General features: G+C 46.0%; 1 protein-coding gene across 1 annotated transcript in view; it reads left to right on the top strand.

The window, feature by feature from the left end:
• Positions 1–23,073, top strand: part of MINDY4 (MINDY lysine 48 deubiquitinase 4) — a 119,962-nt gene that overhangs the window by 17,456 nt on the left and 79,433 nt on the right. Inside the window, exon 5 of the mRNA XM_055420925.2 lies at positions 2,480–2,907. Coding sequence (XP_055276900.2) covers positions 2,480–2,907 — 428 coding nt within the window. The remainder of the gene's footprint in view (positions 1–2,479; positions 2,908–23,073) is intronic.

The raw sequence follows: 23,073 nt of genomic DNA, 5'->3' as shown, positions 1-23,073 counted from the left end.
CAACAATATATCATTTGTTTCCCTTGAGTTCAATTTATTTTCAAGCAAATGCCTGCCAAATACCTGTCTGAATTAACCTTAGTTCATCTGTCAGTGGTTCCTGAAAAACAGTAGCAAGTTCAGCTCACAACTCAGATGGCTGCATATAGGGCTTTGCCTAGTCACAGCCTTCATCATCTGTATCCTGCACAATGTTTATATATACCTCCTACTTTGTCACACAGACTATTAAAGAGATGTCTAACACAGGATCAAGATCGGACACAATTAACATTTTCTGTGTATCAGCATGGACATTCTTAAGTGAAATTAGCATTTTTATTCTAAGTGCGGTTGAATACCTCGAGCACTGGTATAGTTTGGTGCCGCTGCCTTGATTCGTCCTGAAGGCCAGCAGGTTTTCCCACCAGTGCTTTTGGATCATCACTGCAAACATCAACACAGTGAAAAATGCACATCATATCTTATTATTATAATGAAAACAGTTTTGAGCTCTCTGAAAGGGTTTGGGCATGGACCCCTAAGGTTGACGGGCTATACTTTGAGAACTGGTGGACCAGGTTAATGTTCGGGTCCTATTGTACTGTGACTTGCTTTTTTTATACGTATTTATTTGTTTGGCAGTGCCGGGTCTTAGTTGGGGCACGAGGGATCTTTGATTTTCACTGTGGCATGAGGAATCTTTAGTTGTGGCATGTGGGATCTAGTTCCCTGACCAAGAATCAAACCTGGGTCTCCTGCGTTGGGAGTGCAGAGTCTTAGCCACTGGACCACCAGGGAGGTCCTGCCTATCATGCCTTTCGAATCATTAAGTCTGTGCAGTTCAGTCCCCTCCAGTACTGAGGTCTGAGGGCGAGGGCTTGGATCCGCTTTACTGCTGAGAGATTGTCACAAACTCCTCCCCAAAGGAGAAGCAGTTCTTCTCTGAGGTCTTCTTTTCCCCTGGGGTATCTGAATCTTGTGAAGGGACACTGAGGTAGAATTTCCCCAGGTTTTCTGGAAGGTGTTCTGTGGGCTTTTGAGTGCTTTGGCCATACAAGAAAAAAGAATGAAGTTTGCTAGGTATTGCATCATTTTTTATTGCTAGGTCAGCTCTGCGCTTTTGAAGGATGAGTAAGAGGATGGGTTCCCTGCCCTTGGCCGGAAGTTTGGGTCTCCTTGGGAACAATGACTAATGTTTTCTTTGCTCTGTGGCAAGGGATGCCCTGGGTGGCTTTCGGAGGAGGTTTATGGTGCCTAGTAATTTCCACTGGGTGGGAACAGGACAGAATTAGATGCTCTTTTTTTGGCACAGGCTTTACCATTTGGCTCAGGATTATTTCTGGAATTGCCGAGAGGTCCAGAAAAAGCTCAGCAGGTGTATTTTTGTCCCCTCCCTCTACTCCTCCACCTCAGATGGGTAACAACATGAGTTCCTGCATTTTGAAAGTGAGCAAGACTTGATAGCTTACTAGGTATAGGTCACTGAACAGAGAAGCTCTGGGGACACCAGAGAGGAAGGAATAACGGCCTCCATCACTTGGTCTACTGGCAGGACAGGGTAGGGCCCTGAGTATGTGGGGACAGGGGCAAAGATACTAAGCAGTGGTGTTATAACATTGGCTGGGGTTGGCTCTGTGCTACTGCCGTACATGGGTCTGGATCTCTCCTTTAGCCCTCACCGTGGTCTTGTGGGAAGTCAGCACTTCAAGTCCCCAATCCTTTATCCAAAACCTTTGGGCCAAATGTGTTTTGTAATTTAGATTTTTTTTTTTTTAACTTCAGAAAGGAAATACAGTGCATAAACCACGTACCACAGAACGCCTGAAGTAGGGTTTGGTGTAGCATCCCATAAACAAAACATATCTGCCACAAAACATATGGGTATTCATGCATGAAAAAAGACCGCAACGGAATTCCCTGAGAATCCAGTGGTTAAGGTTCCTAACTTTCACTGCTGAGGACCTGTGTTTGATCCCTGGTCAGGAAACCATAATACCCCAAGTCCCATGGTATGGTAGGAAGAAAAAAAAAAAAAAAGGACTTAAGTAACTTCATAATAATTAAAAAGAATCTGCCATAGGATTCCAAAAGAAATGTTCATTTTTTAGAGGTTTTGGGGTTTAGAAATGACAGCAGATTGTAGACAGATTAGATTACAGGAAAGGGGAATGAGGAACAAAGGAGTTCAATGACTTGTCACAGGGGACATAGTTAGCAGGTGGCGATTCAGGAATTAGGACACGTCTGACCCTGGAGCTCTCTGTAAGGGGTGTGGAAGGGGGCTGAGGCATGCTCCTGGGGTTTATGGTCATGAGGTGCTGTGAAAGCATGAGAGAAGTGGGGCCCCCGAGAGTCTCCTCAGAGGGTAGGTAGAATTTTAAGAGAAGGAATTGAGAATGGAAAAGATGGGAAGGGAACATCATAGTCTTGAAGTAGGTTATTTCCTACCTCCCTCCAAGGGGATCCTCACCTCTGCTTTTGTCCTTGTCCCTCTCAGGATTCCCTCCGCAAACGCTCACTGAGGCGGACCCCGGCCTTGAGCAGCGCTACCCAGCCTCACAAAGAAGGGAGCCCACAAGAGCCTGAGCTCTCTACTCACACCCCCACCTGTCCCACCCCACTGGAGGGGCCAGCTTCCAGCACCGCCTCCACCTCTAGGAGCCCTCGGGGCCTGCTGAGCGAGCTGACCTGGGAAAAGCGAAGAACCTCGCCTGGCAGCCCGCCTCACCTACCAGGCAAAGGGCTGCTCCCCAGGGGGAGTGGCAGGTGGAGAGACCTTTCTGAAGACAGTCCAGCCGTGGACAGTGGCTCAGAGGCCAACAGAACCGCCTCGAAGTTCTCCCTGTCCAATGGGAATGTCCCAAAGACGCAGGAGAGGCCAGAGAGGGCGTTCGAACGGCAGGGGAGCCAGCCCCCATCCCTCAGGTGAGTGTGCTATGACCAGATGATGGTTTTTCAGAGAACCGTCCAGTCCTGAGTGACTCCTTGGGCTCTGAGTGCGGCTGGTGAAGTGGGGGAGTGATGCTAGTCATTCCACCAGGGAGAAAATAGCCTAGAGCCCACACGCTAGGAGGCTTTGGGGAGGTTTCTTTGGCTCTTCTTACTTCTTCTCAAGGGTCAGGCTGATACGGTACAGGAGAGGTGTGGAGGCCAGAGGTATGGTGGTGAACCAGCTCCCACAAGGCTCCTTAAGGGGCGGTTTTTTAAAACCCTATCCTGAGTCCTTCTCTTTTATTCTTTCACAATGAACCTTGAGGATTCCTACACTGATTGATTTTTGAATGTTAAACCAACCTTACATTTCTGGAATAAAACACACTTGGCTATCATATATTAATTTTATATATTGTTTGATTTAATTTATTAGTATTTTGTATAGGTTTTTTGTGTGTAAATTCATGAAGGAGACTGGCTGGCAAATTTCCTTTCTTGGAACAACAGCCTTGTCAGATTTTTATATCTAGGATATACTAGAAGTAGTTCCTCTTTTTTTTTTTAATAGTCTTGAATAATGAGTATAAGATTGGTGTTATTTCTTCCTTAAATATTTGAGAGAATTTCTGAGCATTGATTTAAAAGGTTTAAAATTATCTTTTTTAATGTTTTTAAAATAACATTTATTTCTTAAAAGTTCAGTCAGTTCAGTTCAGTCGCTCAGTCGTGTCCGACTCTCCGCGACCCCATGAATCACAGCACGCCAGGCCTCCCTGTCCATCACCAACTCCCGGAGTTCACTCAAACTCATGTCCACAGAGTCCGTGATGCCATCCAGCCATCTCATTCTCCGTCGTCCCCTTCTCCTCCCGCCCCCAACCTTTCCCAGCATCAGAGTCTTTTCCAGTGAGTCAACTCGTCGCATGAGGTGGCCAAAGTATTGCAGTTTCAGCTTTAGCATCAGTCCCTCCAATGAACATCCAGGATTGATCTCCTCCAGAATGGACTGGTTGGATCTCCTTGCAGTATAAGGGACTCTCAAGAGTCTTCTCCAACACCACAGTTCAAAAGCATCGATTCTTCGGCGGTCAGCCTTCTTCACAGTCCAACTCTCACATCCATACATGACCACGGGAAAAACCATAGCCTTGACTAGACGGACCTTGGTTGGCAAAGTAATGTCTCTGCTTTTTAATATACTATCAAGGTTGGTCATAACTTTCCTTCCAAGGAGCAAGCGTCTTTTAATTTCATGGCTGCAATCAGCATCTGCTGTGATTCTGGAGCCCAAAAAAATAAAGTCTGACACTGTTTCCACTGTTTTTCCATCTATTTCCCATGAAGTGATGGGACCAGATGCCATGATCTTTGTTTTCTGAATGTTGAGCTTCAAGCCAACCTTTTCACTCTCCTCTTTCACTTTCATCAAGAGGCTTTTGAGTTCCTCTTCACTTTCTGCCATAAGGGTAGTGTCATCTGCATATCTGAGGTTATTGATATTTCTCCCGGCAATCTTGATTCCAGCTTGTGCTTCTTCCAGCCCAGCGTTCGGAAACCAAAAAGCATAAGACGCAAAAAACAAAGTCATTCATAATCACAAGGAGTTTAGCATTTGCTTGTCTTTCTAGGTATCATTTGTGTATTTTCACAACTAAACATCTGTTTTTATGTATAATTAAAATTTTCTATTTAATTTTGTGTCAGTTTTGGCAAGTTGTAATTTTCCAAGGAATTTAACCATTTAATATATATTTTAACTTTATGTATATAAAATTGTAATTATAATGTCTTCTTATTGTCACTTTAAAGTCTGTAAGATCTTCAAGATTGTTTCAATTCCTGATACTGGCAATTTGTGTTCTATTTCTCAGCTAGTTTTAGTAGGGGGTTGTGAATTATATGCTCTTTCTTTCAAAGAGGTAACTTTTGGCTTTGTAGGTTTCAGTTCAGTTCAGTGGCTCAGTCGTGTCCGACTCTTTGCGACCCCATGAACCGCAGCACGCCAGGCCTCCCTGTCCATCACCAACTCCCGGAGTTCACTCAAACTCATGTCCATTGAGTTGGTGATGCCATCCAACCATCTCATCCTCTGTGTTGTAGGTTTGGTTTCTAATTTATTGATTTCCAGTCTTTCATTCTGCTTTCTTTGAGTTTAGTTTGCTATTATTTTCTATTTTATTGATATGTATCTTGAATTATTGATTCTCAGCCACTTTTTCTTCCTTGTCCCTTCTTCCTCCTCCTCTTCTTCTTTTGACACTTCTGATTTTAATTTTTTAGGGGGTTTGTTGACTGCTATTCCAGAATCATTTTCAATATTTCTTACATATATTAACTGCTACCATTGAGTGTTTACTTAGTGCCTGACACTATACCAGATACTTTTCATATATTATTCTATAATTCTTAAACCAGCAAGGAGGTATTCCTCAATTTACAGATAAGTCCAAAGCCCATCATGCCTGTAAACACCATCTTATACTCGTTAGGTTATTGTGTTTTTGTTTGTATGTGCTGTATATGTTTTAAGAAAGTGCGTGTGTGCTCAGTTGTATCTGACTCTTTACAGCCCCATGGACTGTAGCCTGCCAGGCCTCTCTGTCCGTGGAATTTTTCAGGCAAGAATACTGGAGTGGGTTGCCGTTTCTTACTCCAGGGGATCTTCCTAATTCAGGGATCAAACCCGTGTCTTCTGAATCTCCTGCATTGGCGGGTGAATTCTTTACCATTGCATCACATAGGAAGCCCCTGTGTATGTTTTAAGCACTAGTAATTTACTTGCAGTGTTTTAAGCACTAGTACTTTCTGCAGGATTGGTATAAGACAGGCATCCTGGTTTGTAGTACTGCTGTTTTAGTCATTTACTGTGCATCTAATACGTGCCAGACATTGGTAGTACAAGGGAAGCTAAACAGATGTAGTCTATTAAGTCCCTTTGTGACCATGGATAAGCTGGGTCTACTTTGCTTAGACCTTTTTTGGCTAGTTTATTTGATACATATACATATAGAATTATTATAACTTTCTGTTGGAGAGACTTTTCTATTATTATGAAATCTCTCTTCATTTCTAGTAATGTCTTAATGTCTATTTAGGTATAGCTACCTCAGCTTTCCTTTGATTAGTGTTTATATGGTATATCTTTTCCATATATTCCATAAATATGTATTTATTCATATTTAAGGGTGCCAACTAAAAGCCTTTGGGGTTTACCAGGCTTTCCCCCTTTAAAAGCTAATTATTTAAACTGAATTAAAACAAAGCAGAACAAAAACAGGTGACCCATTTTTCCCACCTTCTACCCACCTCAGCCTTCTTCTTTTGTAATATCTTTTAAAGCTACAAATTTCCCTCTAAGTAGTGCTTTGTCTGTATCCCACACGTTAATATATAATCATATAATTTAGTTTAAATGTTTTCTTATTCCTGTTGTGATTTATTCTTTTGACCCATGGGTTATTTAGACATGTATCGATTAATTCAAAGCCTTTGGGCTATTTTTCTGGTTATCTTTTTGTTGATTTTAGGCACCCCACTCCAGTACTCTGGCCTGGAAAATCCCATGGATGGAGGAGCCTGGGAGGCTGCAGTCCATGAGGTCACTAAGAGTCAGACACGACTGAGCGACTTCACTTTCACTTTTCACTTTCATGCGTTGGAGAAGGAAATGGCAACCCACTCCAGTGTTCTTGCCTGGAGAATCCCAGGGACAGGGGAGCCTGGTAGGAGGCCGTCTATGGGGTCACACAGAGTCGGACACGACTGAAGTGACTTAGCAGCAGCAGCAGCAGCAGCTTACTTCTACATTGTTCATAATATATTCTCTATGATTTCAGTCCTTTTGATATTTGTTGAGATTTCTTTATGGTCTAGTGTATATTTAAAGTTTATCTCCTATGGGCAGCGTGTATTTGGATTTTTAAATAGTTGAAACAATATTGCATTTGCATTTTCCTTTTGCTTAAAGAACGTAACTTTCTTTAGTATTTCTTTAACAGGTATGTTACATTTTTTTCAATTTTTGTTTAGTGATGTCTTTATTTTGCCTTTATTTTTGAAGGATATTGTAATGGGTATAGAATTCTAGATTGGTGGTTTATTTTTTCAGGACTTTAAATATTTCATTCCATTGTCTTACCTTTATATTACTGTTTTGAAGGTAGTGTGTCTTTTTTTTTTTTTTTTTTTTAACCTCTGGCTGCTTTTTTCCCCCCTCTTTTAAGATTTTCTCATTCTTTGATTTCAACAGAGTTATTATAATGTGCCTCAGCATGGTTTTCTTTGATGATTCTGCTTGGGATATGTAGTGAAGTGAAGTGAAGTGAAAGTTGCCCAGTCTTGTGTGACTCTTTGTGGCCCTATGGACTACACAGTTCATATGATTCTCCAGGCCAGGAATCTGGAGTGGGTTGCCATTCCCTTCTACAGGGGATCTCCCCATCCAGGAATCGAACCCAGGTCTCCTTCTTTGCAGGTGGATTCTTTACCAGCTGAGCCACAATGGGATATGTAGAGCTTCCTGCAACTTGGGATTGATACCTTTCATCAGTTTTGGAAATTATTATCTATTATCTTTTCAAATATTGCTTTTATCCCATTTTCTCTTTTCTCTCCTGGCCTTCCAGTTACACATATACTAGATAGGAAAGAATGTTTTCCTATATTTTTCATCTTTTTTTTTACTTCTCTCTCTACTTTAATCTAGATATTTTCTTTTGATCTACCTTCTGATTCATGTTTCTTCTCTTTTGCCATGCTATTAAATATATATAATAAATCTTAATTTAATTATTTTTAAGTTTTATAATTTCTATTTCTTTTTAAAAAATAGCAGTCTTTTGTGAGATTCTCCATCTTTTATTTTCTTGAACATATTATTCACAGTCATTTTAAAGTCCTGTTGGGTAACTTCCATATCTGGATCACCTATGTCTATTGATACTGTCTGTTTTTCCTTCAGGTTTTGATCATTTGTCCTGTTTTTTGCATTGATGAACTGATTGAATTCCAGACATTGCATAGGAATAATTGTAGTGATTAATGTTGTCTGGTTAATGTTATCTTCCTCCAAGAGAATTTACTTTTCTTTTGGTAGATATTAATCTCTCCTTAGTTTTAGACTTTGTAAAATAACTTCTGTCATTCTGTCATTTGTCCCATAACTTTGTTCATTGTCTCCTTTGTTGAACAGAAATTCTTAATTTTGACATAATTAAGAAATTTCATGTTTGGCATATGATTTGCATTTTTCTTTATTAAGTTCATTCTTTTCTTTAGATTTCACTGATATTCTCTTATGTTTTCCCATTAACTTTATAATTTTAGCTTTCACTTTTAGGTATTTAATCTTTTGTATTTGTTAGGCTGAAAGACTCACTTTTATTTTTCTCCGTATATTCAATAGTAAGACAGTTTTTAAAAAGCAGAGACATTACTTTGCCAACAAAGGTCCGTCTAGTCAAGGCTATGGTTTTTCCCGTCGTCATGTATGGATGTGAGAGTTGGACTGTGAAGAAAGCTGATCACTGAAGAACTGATGCTTTTGAACTGTGGTGTTGGAGAAGACTCTTGAGAGTCCCTTGGACTGCAAGGAGATCCAACCAGTCCATTCTAAAGGAGATCAGTCCTGGGTGTTCATTGGAAGGACTGATGCTAAAGCTGAAACTGCAATACTTTGGCCACCTCATGCGACGAGTTGACTCACTGGAAAAGACTCTGATGTTGGGAAAGCTTGGGGGCGGGAGGAGAAGGGGACGACGGAGAATGAGATGGCTGGATGGCATCACCAACTCTGTGGACATGAGTTTGAGTGAACTCCGGGAGTTGGTGATGGACAGGGAGGCCTGGCGTGCTGTGATTCATGGGGTCACGGAGAGTCGGACATGACTGAGCAACTGAACTGAACTGAAGATAGTTTTCCTAGCATCATCTATTCTACAATTTGTTCTTTACCCCATAGATTTATGGAGCTGTCTTGATTCTTTTCTAAGTTCCCATATAGATATTATTGTTGTCGTTAAGTTGTGTCCAACTCTTTTGTGACTCCGTGGACTATAGCCTGCCCAGCCCCTCTATGAGATTTCCCAGGCAAGAATACTGGAGTGGGTTGCCATTTCCTTCTCCACCGATGTAGACATGGATCTGTCTTTGATCTCTCTGTGTTTCATTGGTATTTTTTTTAATAAAAAAATATACATAACCATAGCTTATAGTACTATGGCATTGTAGTTATAGACTATTATCTTGGTAGGATCAGTTCCCTACTTCTCCTTTCTTTTAGGATTGATAATACAGATCTTTATTCTCTGTTAACCCAACATGCCTAGCTTCTTTCTACATGAGAAAGAGCTGGTTCATGCCCTTGCTGTAAAGGTTCTACTCTCAAACCGTTTCATGACTGTCTCTTTCTTGTCAATCAGATGTTCTGTACTCATAGTGGCTTTCTTTGACTAACTTCACCTCCACCCCATCACCTTTAGCCTATTTGTTATTACAGCATCTGTCATTGCCTGAAATGGCCTCTGGAGTCTGATGACCTGAACTGGCAAACCACCTCTGCCCTTTATAACAACTGTGGCCTTTGACCAGTTATCAAACCTTTGAAAGATAATATGAACTTTGTCTTATAGGAAGAGGAAGGTGGCAGGTAAACGTGCTGCCACTGCCCGCTCCCTCAGTACCAGGTGAAGTACAACTAGGAGTATTTAACATGTGATGTGATCAGTGAGCATTTTGGGAGCTTTGTGTTTCAGTCAGTTCAGTTCAGTTCAGTCGCTCAGTCGTGTCCGACGTGACCCCATGAATCACAGCACGCCAGGCCTCCCTGTCCATCACAAACTCCCGGAGTACACTCAAACCCACGTCCACAGAGTCGGTGATGCCATCCAGCCATCTCATTCTCCATCGTCCCCTTCTCCTCCCGCCCCCAACCTTTCCCAGCGTCAGAGTCTTTTCCAGTGAGTCAACTTGTCGCATGAGGTGGCCAAAGTATTGGAGTTTCAGCTTTAGCATCAGTCCCTCCAATGAACATCCAGGATTGATCTCCTTTAGAATGGACTGGTTGGATCTCCTTGCAGTCCAAGGGACTCTCAAGAGTCTTCTCCAGCACCACAGCTCAAAAGCATCGATTCTTCGGCGATCAGCTTTCTTCACAGTCCAACTCTCACATCCATACATGACCACGGGAAAAACCATTGCCTTGACTAGACGGACCTTGGTTGGCAAAGTAATGTCTCTGCTTTTTAATATACTATCAAGGTTGGTCATAACTTTCCTTCCAAGGAGCAAGCGTCTTTTAATTTCATGGCTGCAATCAGCTTTGTGTTTACCTTCTACTTACTCCCTATATGCTGAGCACCGTGCTAAACACGTGTGTCTATTATCTCATTTGCTCTTTAGGATAATCTGTTGAGGTGGGTATTATTAGTTTTTTTCTGGTGGAGAGGGGAGTCTGTCATTAAACAGTATTCTTCTGAGTTCGGGACAAATTGCCAAATAAAACACAGGGTAGTAACTAGATTGGGGTAAAATGCATATCATCTCTGAGATTGATAATGGAAAGATAGAAGACACAGCAGACCATGAGTCCTGGCGTGCCCAGCGTGGGACAGACTTCCTCACCTCATCTCAGGCCCAGGCCACGTGGTGGGAGGGGCGGCCCTGGAAGAGCAGCTCACTCCCAGAGGAGACAGGGTGCAGCTGAGCCTGATGTTCCTCTTTCCTTCTTTTCCCAATTAGCCAATCAGACAAGACACACCTCCTTCCTCAGTATGGAGTGAATAGAAAGGAGGAGAGGAAAGGCCCATGGGGTAGACCAGTAGAACATCCTCCAAACACCCCGGACACTCTGGGAGCTGAGAACAAGCATCTTCTCTCCCCGCCCCAGCAATTATTATTCCATTTTCAGTGAGAAAGCTGAGGCACAGAGGATTAAAGGAGCCTGTCAAGTTTCTGGGGAGAAGAAGGTTACCTCCTTTAGGCAGCTTTGTGCTGTTGGCAGCTATACTGCTCAAAGCTGTAGCACACTTGGTTTGAAACCAGGGCCAAAGTAATCCCACCCACAGGACACTGCCTCCTGTCCTTCCCAACCCTTCTCCAGCAGTTTTGTCTGCCCATCACTTGTTTTTTTTATTCAATTCAGTAAACATAGGTCAGTAAACATAGGTCTAAGTTCTAGTGTGTATAAGATCCTGTGAACTCTTCAGGTGAGAGAGTTGTGTGCATATGTAGTTCTTGTATAACTGACAGGGGACAGTGAGAGGACAGCAGACCTGGCTCATATGCATGGCACATGCTTCATCACTGAGGGCTAATGAAGCTGGAGGGAAGGTGGCTACTGGGGGGCTTTGCTGGGCCTTGCAACATCAGGTTCAGGGATGGCCATGGATGTTATACCTGGGGGCGGGGGAGTGAGCATGTGTCCTGGGAGAGGGGACAGGTGGAGGACGGGACCTGCTGAGATGTCAGGGAACATGCATGTCTGTGCAGTCAGGCCCCTTCTGATCCTGGTTCCTGAGATCTGACTCAGTTGCTGAAGGAACTATTTTCTGCTTTGATTTTTGTTTCTTTCTGGTGTCCTTTGACTTTAGAAGATACTTTAAAAATATTTAAATCGTCTGGGCTCTCGCAGTGGGGGTTGTGACTGTTTGGGGCCACCTGTCATTTGTTGCTGGCTTATCAGGACTGCCCTTGGTGTGTTTCTCTCACCATCAGTCTGATCTGCTGGGACTCTGGCCCCAACCAAGGTGATCCTGTAACCCTTGCCTCACTCTGCCTCTTCTACATGTTTGTATGTCTTGCTATCACCTACACACCTGGCCTAGAGTAGGCCCTCTACAAAGCTCATGTGCAGTACTAAGAACATATCTTCCAGTTCTTTATTTACAAGTCCCAGAGCTCACTGTTTCAAGCCTATAGCTCCCCAAGTGGCACTTGGGGAAGGTTGACAGTCTGGTTGGGGGCAGCCTAACTTGTGGTGCTTATAGAACTCTCTTGGGGTACGGTGGCCAGTCATTTGTCTGAGTCTGTCAGAGTGAACCCCTGGGCCTTCTCATGGCCACTTGTACCGTGCTGTGGTTGATTTTCTGCATATTAGTTCAAAGCACAACATGCTGGAAGTTTAAAAATAGGAATTGTCTTCCACTTATGTTTTCCAGATGTGTGTGGGCTGTGGAAGCTGCAACCATGTACTTTTTGCCCAGTCTCCTTTGGAACCATGGGTGTAATCAGGGTCAGGAAGTTAAAAAGCACTGTTGGCCTCCCTTGGGAGTTCAACCCATGGCAGTGGCCCCAGCAGCAGTGTCTAGCTTTTTGAAAGATAGAGATCAGAATCGAGTCTCACTGAGCTAAAGTTAAGGTGATGGCAGGGCTGTGTTCCTTCTGGAGCCTCTAGGGGAAAAGGGGGCGACAGAGATTGGATGGAATCACTGACCCAATGGACATGAGTTTGAGCAAACTCTGGGAGACAGTGAAGGAACAGGGAAGCCTGGCGTGCTATAGTTCATGGAGTCACAAAGAGTAGGACACGACTGAGCGATCAAACAACAGGCGAGAATCTGTTTCCTCGTCTTTTCCAGATTCAGGTCAGCTGCCTCCCTTGCTCTGTGGCCCGTTCCTCTATCTCCCAGCCATCAGTGTTGGCTGCGTCCTTCTCAGGCTCCCATTTCTCTGTTCTCCCTTTTCTGCTTCCTTCTTCCCCTTTGAAGGATGCCTCTGGTTCCACTGGGTTCCATCAGGAATGTCCAGGATAGTCTGATCTCAACATCAGCGGACCAGCAACCTTGTCTCCATCTGGAACCTAATTCCCTTGCCATGTAACCCAACATTTCATAGGTTCCAGAGCTTAAGAAATGAGCCTTATTAAGGGTGGACATTAACCTGCCTGCTACAGAGGGCACCTGGTTTTTTCTTGCAGTGTTTAAAATCTGTTTTGGTCTCCTTATGATTTTTAAAGTGCTTACTCTTAACCTCTCAGGTATCCCTTTCTACCACTCCCAGAAGAAATTGTGTTGTTTTCACCTTTTCCAGGCATTCTCCCCTGTTTGACTGTCTTTATGTCTCTCTCTTTTTCATGTGGGTCACCGGTGGGAAGGGAACCAGGAAAGCCAAGTCAGTCCCTGGGAGCTCCGGGATTAGGTATGGAGAAGATGTCTGGCTCTGGGGCTGCAGTGGTGTGTCCAGTGAGCTCAGGGCAGTTGTGAATTTCTTGAACACTAATGGATGTCACCTTGGGGACGGTGAATGTTTTCCCAGAAGACAAGCTTAAAGAATGATGGGAATCCATGAAATTCAAGTTTAATTTAATTGGATTTTTTAAAAAAAAGATATTTTCAATTGGGTGTTTTAAAAGCAGAGTGGAATAGATACTGCTTTAGAATCAGTCTCAATTTTTAACCTTATAGTTTGTCAGGGGTAGAAAGGTCCTTAGGATCCTAGCCCTTCATTTGGCAGTTGGGAGCAGGGCTCAGGGAGCAGAGGGGAGAAGACTCACTTGAGCTCTTGCAAGTGTCCTTCAGTCCTTCTATAAGCTCTACTTTCCCTGGCTATGTTTAGAGCTTTTGCTCAAAATCTGTATGACCCTTCCTGTTCTCAGTATAAGCCTCCAACACAATTGTCACCAGTCAACATATGATATTCCTATTCTTCATGCAGTGATTCCCTTGGTTTTAAAGAGACTTGACTTTAGACCCTAGTTCATGGAGTTTGTCCTCAAAAATTCCACATCAATTCAAAGAAATATTCACTTATTCAGTTAACTTATTAATTAATAACTCTTCCATGAATGCCATAGTGTGTTGCAGCCGGCTTGTCCTGGCTCACAGAGCCCATTGCTGCCAGGTCTGATGTCAAGCTCGTAGCTTAAACTTGGTCTTGATAGGAGTATTTCAACCATGTTTACCTATGTGTGCATGCTTAGTCATGTCTGACTGTTTGTGATCCCATGGACTGTAGCCCACCAGGCTCCTCTGTCCATGGAATTTTCCCAGGCAAGAATACTGGAGTGGGTTTCCATTTCTTACTCCAGGGGAATCTTCCTGACCCAGGGATTGAACCTGTGACTTCTGTGTCTCCTGCATTGACAGGTAGATTCTTTACCATTGCACCACCTGGGAAGCCCCAGAAAATTGGCAAATGCTGCAAATTAGCATCCCCCTCACTCACCCTGGAGAGCTGATTAACTTCTGCCAGCACTCCACCTGTGATAGGCTCCTGTGTGCCAGACACAGTTCTATCCAGTGGAGATTTCATGTGGATGAAACAGACTAAATCTCTGCTCTCGTGGAGTGTATACTTCTGGTAGGGAGAGGCAGCCAGCATAACCACCCAACAGGTAAATATACAATATATCTGTGTGCTGTGAGGAAAAGTATTAATAAATCAAGGAAGTGTGATGGAGAGCCCTGGCTTTGGGGCTGCTATTTTACAAAGGGGTAGCTGGGGAAACCTTTTTTGAGAAGATGTATGAGAGGAGACTAGAAGGAAGACAGGGAACCAACTTTTGATCCCTGAAAGCAAGTGCAAAGAGAGAGCAGCCATGCATAGGTCCTGGGGTTGCTTGTTCAGGCTGAGCAGAAGAGGAGAGAGGAGGAGAGGGAGGGAGTGAGGGAGCAGGGGGATCTGGAGGCCTCTGAAGGTGCTGGCTTTACCGTTAGGTGATGGCGGAGCCTTTGGAAGTTAGGCAGAGGCACGTGGTGACTTGTGTTAAGTAGGATACCTCTGGTTGCCGGTGGGGGTTGAGAATAGATTCAGGAGACGAGGCTGAAAATGGGCAGGGGGCAATGCAACCGTCTTCAGGAGAGCTGATGGTGGCTTGAATCAGGTAGTGGCAGTGAAGGTGATGAGACATGGGCTAGAGGAAACACACACACGGATCTTCTGCTTTTTGAGTTTAGTTTTATTCCAGTTCACTTTTACTAAAGACCTATGTTCAGTTCAGTCACTCAATCGTGTCCGACTCTGCGACCCCATGAATCACAGCACGCCAGGCCTCCCTGTCCATCACCAACTCCCGGAGTTCACTCAAACTCATATCCATCGAGTTGGTGATGCCATCCGTCCATCTCATTCTCTGTCGTCCCCGTCTCCTCCTGCCCCCAATCCTTCTCAGCATCAGAGTCTTTTCCAGTGAGTCAACTCGTTGCATGAGGTGGCCAAAGTATTGGAGTTTCAGCTTTAGCATCAGTTCTTCCAATGAACACCCAGGATTGATCTCCTCTAGAATGGACTGGTTGGATCTCCTTGCAGCACAAGGGACTCTCAAGAGTCTTCTCCAGCACCACAGCTCAAAAGCATCAATTCTTCGGCGATCAGCTTTCTTCACAGTCCAACTCTCACATCCGTACACGACCATGGGAAAAACCATAGCCTTGACTAGATGGACCTTGGTTGGCAAAGTAATGTCTCTGCTTTTTAACATACTATCTAGGTTGGTCATAACTTTCCTTCCAAGGAGTAAGCGTCTTTTAATTTCATGGCTGCAATCAGCATCCGCAGTAATTTTGGAGCCCAAAAAAATAAAGTCTGACACTGTTTCCACTGTTTTTCCATCTATTTCCCATGAAGTAATGGGACCAGATGCCATGATCTTCATTTTCTGAATGTTGAGCTTCAAGCCAACCTTTGCACTCTCCTCTTTCACTTTCATCAAGAGGCTTTTGAGTTCCTCTTCACTTTCTGCCATAAGGGTGGTGTCATCTGCATATCTGAGGTTATTGATATTTCTCCCAGCAATCTTGATTCCAGCTTGTGCTTCTTCCAGCCCAGCGTTCCTCATGATGTACTCTGCATATAAGTTAAATAAGCAAGACCTATGTTAGTTAAGCAAAATAAATCCAAAGAGGATTTTCACTTTTAAGGAAAAGACAAAAAGTGAAAATAGTGATCAGCGCTTTGCACTAAGTCGTCGCAAAGGCAGCTTTCACCGGGAACAGCCACTAGAGTGACTCTACCAAGCTTTCTCCCCAGAACTACCCTCAGCTCTGTGCCCGTGAGCCTCTGGGCTTGATCTCAGTTTGTTCTGTGCCTCTGTAAACAAGATGTGTCCTAAGGTCATTGCTTCTTGGCTTTACCCCACTGCAGCCTAGAAAAGCTTTCATGGCTTTACTTTTGAGTAGAAGGGGAACCTGTAAGTTGATGAGTCAACAGGATTTGCCCATGGATTAGATGTGTGCATCAGAGAAAAAGAGCCAAGGATGACGCCAAAGTTTTTGGCTGAACAACCGGGAGATGGGGTTGCTCTTCCCTGAAATGAGGAAGACGGTGGAAGGAGCATGGTTAGGTCATGGACATTGGGGCAGAGTCCATTGCCCACCTGTCGGGATACATTTTATCAAGCCAATTGTGTTTCTTTGTTGACTGGCCTCCTGTGGCCTGTGAGTCAGGGACCTTGTGTCTGGAATCTGCAGATGTGAGCAGTCAGCTGTCCTGTGGTTCTCATTTCAGGCCTTGTTGATGCTGTTGTGACAGGACAGTTCTTTTCTCTTCTGGCCTTGGGGTCTTAGTGAAGCTGTGGAGAGGTTGTTTCTCCCACCAGGACTATTACTAGAGCCTATGTAATAGGATTGCTCACAGCTCTTCTCTGAGGACAGTAAAAGCAATTGTCTTGCCTTTAAATTGAGCACTTATCTTTCCTGTGTTTTACAGGTAGAATATCTGCTTTGGTTAGATCTCCACCCCTTTCCGGGCCTCTGTGCTCCTGTCTGTAAGGGAAGGGATTGGATGGACTGCTCTTTAGGGTCGTCTCCATCTCTGAGGAGTTCTCTGGTGGCTCAGTGGTAAAGAATCCCCTTGCCAATGTAGGAGACATGGGTTTAATTCCTGGGTTGGGAAGATCACCTGGAAAAGGAACTGGCAACCCACTCCAGTATTTCTGCTTGGGAAATCACATGGACAGAGAAGCCAGGTGGGCTATCCGTCCTGGAGTTGCAAAGAATCAGACACAACTTAGCAACAACAACAATGACATCCCTTCATCCTTCATTTACACATGGCCTTGGATGTGTCCAGATCAAACTTCCACTCTGTCTGAGATCCAGGAATCACAGTCTTTTTGGCTGACCCTCTGATGTTCATCTTGTGTAGAGAATGAGCATACGAACTGGGTTCCTGTGCCATGGGAGTCCCTCCTGGACTGTGGGCTCCTCTGAGCTCTTGTAGTAAAATGATACAGGCAGGGCTCAGCAACCCAGATTCTCCTCCAGCCCCAAGCACGGGGGTCTGTTGCTGGAGGCATGATGATCTCCTGCTCCAGCTGCAGGGTTTTGACTGGGAGGCAGGCTGAGTGCTACCTGGTTTAATCCTGACACCTCCAGCCCCTTTGCCTGTTATTTGTTGAATGAGTTCTATCTTAGGTCAAAGTCCCAAGAACAGCTATTCTCAGACTCTGATCCCTGGACCAGGATCACATGCATCGCCTGGGAACCTGTTAGAAACACAGCTTGTCTGACAGACGGAATTGGAACTTTGGGGGTGAAACCCGGCAGTGTATTTTAACAAGCCCTCCAGGTGATGGGCTGTAGGCCGAGTTTGGAGAACCCGTGTCTTGGAAGCTAAGCCTGAGATGGAGGGTCAGGCACATGTAATCTGTCGGGGGTGTGCTCTCAGGAGAAAGGCAGTGAGGGACATACGCAAGGGCAGGGGAGGATGTGTGGGGAGGGGGCAGGCTTCTCCCATAGGGGGACGAGAGTGTGGACTGACCCAGAGCCGCTTCCAACTTTAAGCCAGGAGAGGGCCTATTTTTCTTGTGTCAGCCATTGGCTATGGGTGACCCATACTGGGGCCAGTGTGCCACCTCCTGGCTGACTTTTATGAAGGCAGTCTCTGGCAAAGGGTACAGCTGTGAGCTGTTAGCAGCCAACGTGGACGGCAGCCGGGATGGGGGTGACTAGGCAAGGGGCTCCTTGCATCTTCCACGTCACTCCTCATGACTCCTGTGCCCCCCCAGCTCCTAATGGGATAACGGAAATAGACATTTCCAAAGCTTGCTCCCAGCTCTCACCTCTGGTGCATAGGATGCCCTGGTGAGGCAGGCCAAACAGGGGTCATTTACAGGTGAGGAGACAGACCTCAGAGGGGCAGGCTGGAGTGAAACCTGATATAGGCCCGCAGACAGCCCCTCCCACCAAGACCCCTCAGGTCTCATTGTGAGAGCACTGTGGTAACCCATCACTGGCGTCATAGCTGAGCAATGCTCTGTTGTCTCAGACAGGAGGTGGCTTTGAGCTTTCTTGGTGTCCAGATCCGGCACTGGGATTGTGAAAGGATGAGATGGTTCCCTGCTCTGAAGCCCATGCTGTATGTAATCGGGTGCTAAACTGTGGTCCTCACAGAGGAGTAGAAGATCCAGGAGCAGACGGGGGGCTCTGTCGACAGGGCAGGGCAGCCTTGGGTTTGAAGAGGCTGCATTTAATGCAAAAACCTCATGGTGAATAGTAAGAGTGGGTGAGGAATAATTAGCCTGCCTTGTTCTGCGTGGGTCTCTGCAGCCTGGGTACAGCCACTGCCCCACCACAGCATCAATGTCCCCCGCTCTGTCAAAGCCAGTAGTCAGTTCCAGGCATTCAACGGCTGACATTGGGTGTGCCCCGTGCAATTTTTGGGTTTTGCAGGAAAATGGACAGTAGGTGGCAGCAGACCCGCATAGGTCTTCAGGACCCCCAGAGACTTTGGATGGCCCTGCTGTGTGACTCTTCCCCAGGCCCCTACCGATGAGGATGACGATGCACTTGGGTGGGAGACAGATAAATGAGATCCAGTCCCTCTGGTTCTCACCCTGCCTGGGCTCCAGATCGTGAGCCCAGGCCAGTTTGCGTCGTGAGAGGGAGCACATGTTGTCATCTGGGGCCTGGCAGAGGCTGAGCAGAGGATGTGGCATTTGTGGTTTATTGACTGTTCCTTCTATCCGAGCATCCCGAGTCTGACAACATCTGTACTGCCTGGGACAAGTAATGGAGAGAATCCCATTTTCATTTGTCTCTGCACATTATTTGGACTTTATGTCGGACTAAGGAGGTTTGAAATTAGCTGATTCTTGAAACATACATCACACACAATTGCTTTCCTGTGGGTCAGAAGCCCCATGTAGACAGGTGGCCTGCCTGGGGCTCCTGTGCTGTGAGGCTTCCCCTTCACGCTGACCCCAGGGACCAGTCTTCTGGGGTGGCATGGCTGCCCTTCACACCCGCCATTGGTCCCTGTGCCCACCTGGTTCTTCCTCCCACCTTTTGCCCACATTCACACTACATGTGCATCCCCCATCCACAGTGGAATGCCACTTCTGTCTCCTCCGAATGCGGGCCTCTCCCTAGTATTGCCTAGGAGAGTAGACATGAGAACTGACTCCAGCACACATTAGGGGCCACTTGGAGTTTCCGTGAGCAGGGTTGACGCTGTCTCCCCTGTGCAGTAATTAAAGCTGCCACATACCTTCAGTTCTGGGGTTTCTGAGTTTCTTTGATCCAATGCATCCCCCAGGGCAAAGAGACTTCTCATGACTCAAATTTCCTTTGAGATCAAGAAAGTGTGGCTAAAGAGGGAAGAGAGGTTCCACCCGCCTCCTTGGAAGGAGGAAAGCTCTCATTTTGTCCATCTCTGGACATCAGAATGGCAGCTCTGAGAGCCTCCTCTGCCCACACCCGAGCCTTGCCAGCTCTGCCCCAGGCCCAGGTCCATGGCACATGGGCGGAAAGATATTCCACGCAGTGGAAGCTGCTGCTGCCTAATGGAAAGAGGCCATTAATGCTCAGGGATAATTTGGGGGAGATGAATGTCAGCAGAGGAGGTGTATGGAAACTTTATTTCCTGGGTACTTTTCCTTCCTCACTCCAAGGCACTTACCGGCTGGTCTATGAGCTAGCTTCCAGCAGACCCTGGCTACCAGAACCAGAGAGAGGTCCATATAGAGATCAGCGACAAAGTCAGGATCAGAGTGAAGCAAGAAAGGTATCCGAGGTGCGAAATTTAAGGAGGCACTCACTCTTAAGCTGTTTCACCTGTGATGTAGTCACCTCCATCGACTTGAGACTGAGTGCCTCCTAGGTACCTAATTCCAGCCTGGCCCGTAGTCTGGCTGCTTCTCTTCTGCTCCTTAGTATCACAGATAATCCTCGATAGAGCACAATGATTGATAACTCATTTTTACTTCCATGAACTCTTTGAGGGTTGGAGTGGGCTCTATTTCTTTGTTGTCATTGTTTTCCTAGCTATATCCCTGGACCTGGAAATCTATACTGAGCAAAAGAGAGCATGTGTATTGTAAGGAGAACGAAAGGGAAAATCATGCTGATTTGTTTGGGACAGTGTCATGAAACTTAAACTGATCATCTTTAATAGAATTAAAACAACCCAAACTTTATCTTCAAGTTCACTTGGTGGCTTTCATTCACTCCCTTATTTTTTATTCATATATTCATGTAACTAACCATCCATCCAACCAACCAGTCAACCGACTATCCAACTCACCAACACATCAACCCACCAACCTCCCAGCACAGCCCATCACAACTGTGATGTCCCATGTGGAAGTCATCTTGAATGTTGCCCTCTTTAGAAGCCTTTCTGATCTCTTCCCTTCTCCTACACCTGGACGTGAGCCCCTTCTCATGCCTTTCACAGCACATGTCGCGCTGGAGCGAGCTGACAGGCTCCTGTGTTTCTCCTGCCAGATTGTCAGCCATCTGAGTATGGGGCTGAGTTGTCTGTGCCTCCCTCAGTTTTGTTCAGAATTGTTCCAAATGTATTGGATGGAGGTACATGATAGGTTTTGCCTTGGGGAGAGGGGGAAGTGAATGTGAGATCTTCCCTTCACTCAGGGGACACATAGGAGAGTGGGACTAGTGGTTTAGCAAGCAGGGAGGTCACCTAAAAATAGGAGGCAGCTTCTGTCCCAGAGCCAGATGAATGGTGCCCCTTGAGGTGCCATAGGATCTTAGAGGAGGGGACTGTCCTGGGTCAGGCCTTGGAGGCAGAGCAGGGCTGGGATAGACCAGTTGGGGGCCAGCCAAGGGCCTCACTACTATGTCTGACATACTCATCTCTTTTCTGTGCCTTCCTCCAAACCTGAGATTTTAGGGGGAAAAATTTGCTCGTGTCCTTGGGATCTCTTTCCTAAAGACTAAAACGGCTCCCTGGGTCTTCCTCAGCCGCTCCTTTTTTTCCTGGGGCCTGCATTGGGTTCTACTGCATCCGCGATATTTTTGGATGATGTGCATGTAGGTGGCTCATGGAGAAAGAGCCTAAACTTGGAACTTTCCAAAGGATTGGGAAAGTGCATTGATTTAGGACAAAAATGAGCATCCTTATTCCCACCTTGAGTATAATTCTGATAGGGTTGGCTGGTACCTGGGGGCCTGGGAAAAAAGCTGAAGTCTTTCCCCTACCAAAGCCCACTCCATCCTGCTGGAGGGGACCTTCCCTCATGAGGCCCTCAGCTGCTTTTCCTAAATGGTGGCCGTGATTCACTTGGGCTGCTGCCTCCACCTTGAAAAGATGGCCTCTGAGGTTGAGTTCTATCAGCAGCATTCGGGGCAGAGTTCTGCAAATCACAGAGATGACCCGCCGGGGTGGTTTCCTGTATAGTTGGATTCCATGTGTGTGCCTCATTCCAGAAAATTCTATTTTGTTTTCTCTTCTCATTCCACAAGAAGTTACTAAAGCCATGGGATTCCTTCCATTTCCTGTTGAGGCCAGTTTCGCGGCCATGGGTCCCTCAGAAGTAGGGCCGCTACCAGATAGAGTAAACAGTCCTTGATCTCTGTCGAAATACCTGTTATTTAATTTTATCCAGTTCAACAAAGTGTTTATGGAGCGCCTCTTGCTTGTTCAAATAGTGTTGGGGAGAGAGATGCTGAAGATGTGGTTCTTGCCCCAAAGAGACTGAGATATCCATACACATACTGTTCCACAAAATTGAAAAAAAAGAAAGTGAGAAGGGGATAGGTCTGGAGCTGGAGTGTGGATTGTTTCAGGGATAATTAAGCTGTTGATATCTATCTAATACTCATTCTGTTGTAAGATTGTAAGCGTTCGATGTATTACCTCTTTTAATTCTGACAGTACTAGGAGGGTTGCTGCTGCTGCTGCTGCTAAGTTGCTTCAGTCGTGTCCGACTCTGTGCGACCCCATAGACGGCAGCCCACCAGGCTCCCCCATCCCTGGGATTGTCCAGGCAAGAACACTGGAGTGGGTTGCCATTTCCTTCTCCAATGCAGGAAAGTGAAAAGTGAAAGTGAAGTCGCTCAGTCGTGCCCAACTGGTAATGACCCCGTGGACTGCAGCCTACCAGGCTCCTCCATCCATGGGATTTGGGTTATCAGTCCCATTTTACAGGTGAGAATACTGAGGCACAGAATGACTAACCAGCCTGAGTACTTGCAGGCAGTCTGGCTCTAGGTACCTCAGTCTTAACCCCTATCCCGAGGCTGCTGTCTGAGGAAGGACTGATGGGGAGCTGACCTGGGCGAGGACTGAGAGGGTTGGTCTGGCAGTTCAGGGAGTGGATGCATGCCAAGCTGAGAGGCCAGTGTGAGCAAGTGTGCAGAGGCGGGCGAGGTGGTATAGCTGGAGCCCAGGACATGTGTGGGGACCGGGATGAGAGGAGACTGAAAGACTGGACGGTGCTTGAGAGCCAAGTTAAAGAGCAGCAGAGAGAAACAGAAAGTCCTCTGGCATTTTTAGTTAGGTGGTGGTGGTGGTTTTTTTGTTTAACTAGTTAGAGCTGTACTTCAGGGAGATTAGCCTGGGGGCACTGAAGGACTAAGGAGGGTGGCCGGGAGCAGGAGCCTGACACAGAAGGTGTGGTGGGCCCTAAACCAGCTGTACAGAGGGCGAGGAGGAGGGGATCTGGGAGGAGAGTCCTTGGGACTTGGCGTGCAGGGAGGTTGTAGGCCCGGAGGGCCCGGGAGGCCGGGCATGCAGACGGCAGGGAGAGGGGACTCGATGGGGGAGGGACTGGGTCGGGAAGCGGAGGAGGAGGCTGTTCCTGGAGATGTCCAGTGGGGCTGTGGTTTCCACAGTCAGCAGTGAGGCAGAAACACAGTTCCGAGAGACTGAGGGGTGTCTGGGAGGGGCTGAGAGCTGAAGTCCTTGGAGAGTGTGGTCATGTCCAAGGGTCTAGGATAAAGGTGCCAGGGTCAGAGTCCTGCAGTGGGAGAGGCACGTGCT

Source organism: Moschus berezovskii, chromosome 3 (genome assembly GCF_049115385.1).
Source record: "Moschus berezovskii isolate FMDL1 chromosome 3, NW_MosBer_1.0, whole genome shotgun sequence".
NCBI classification, from domain to species: domain Eukaryota; kingdom Metazoa; phylum Chordata; class Mammalia; order Artiodactyla; family Moschidae; genus Moschus; species Moschus berezovskii.
The sequence above is the reverse complement of the archived record's forward strand: the minus strand, read 5'-3'. Positions and strand labels throughout refer to the sequence as shown.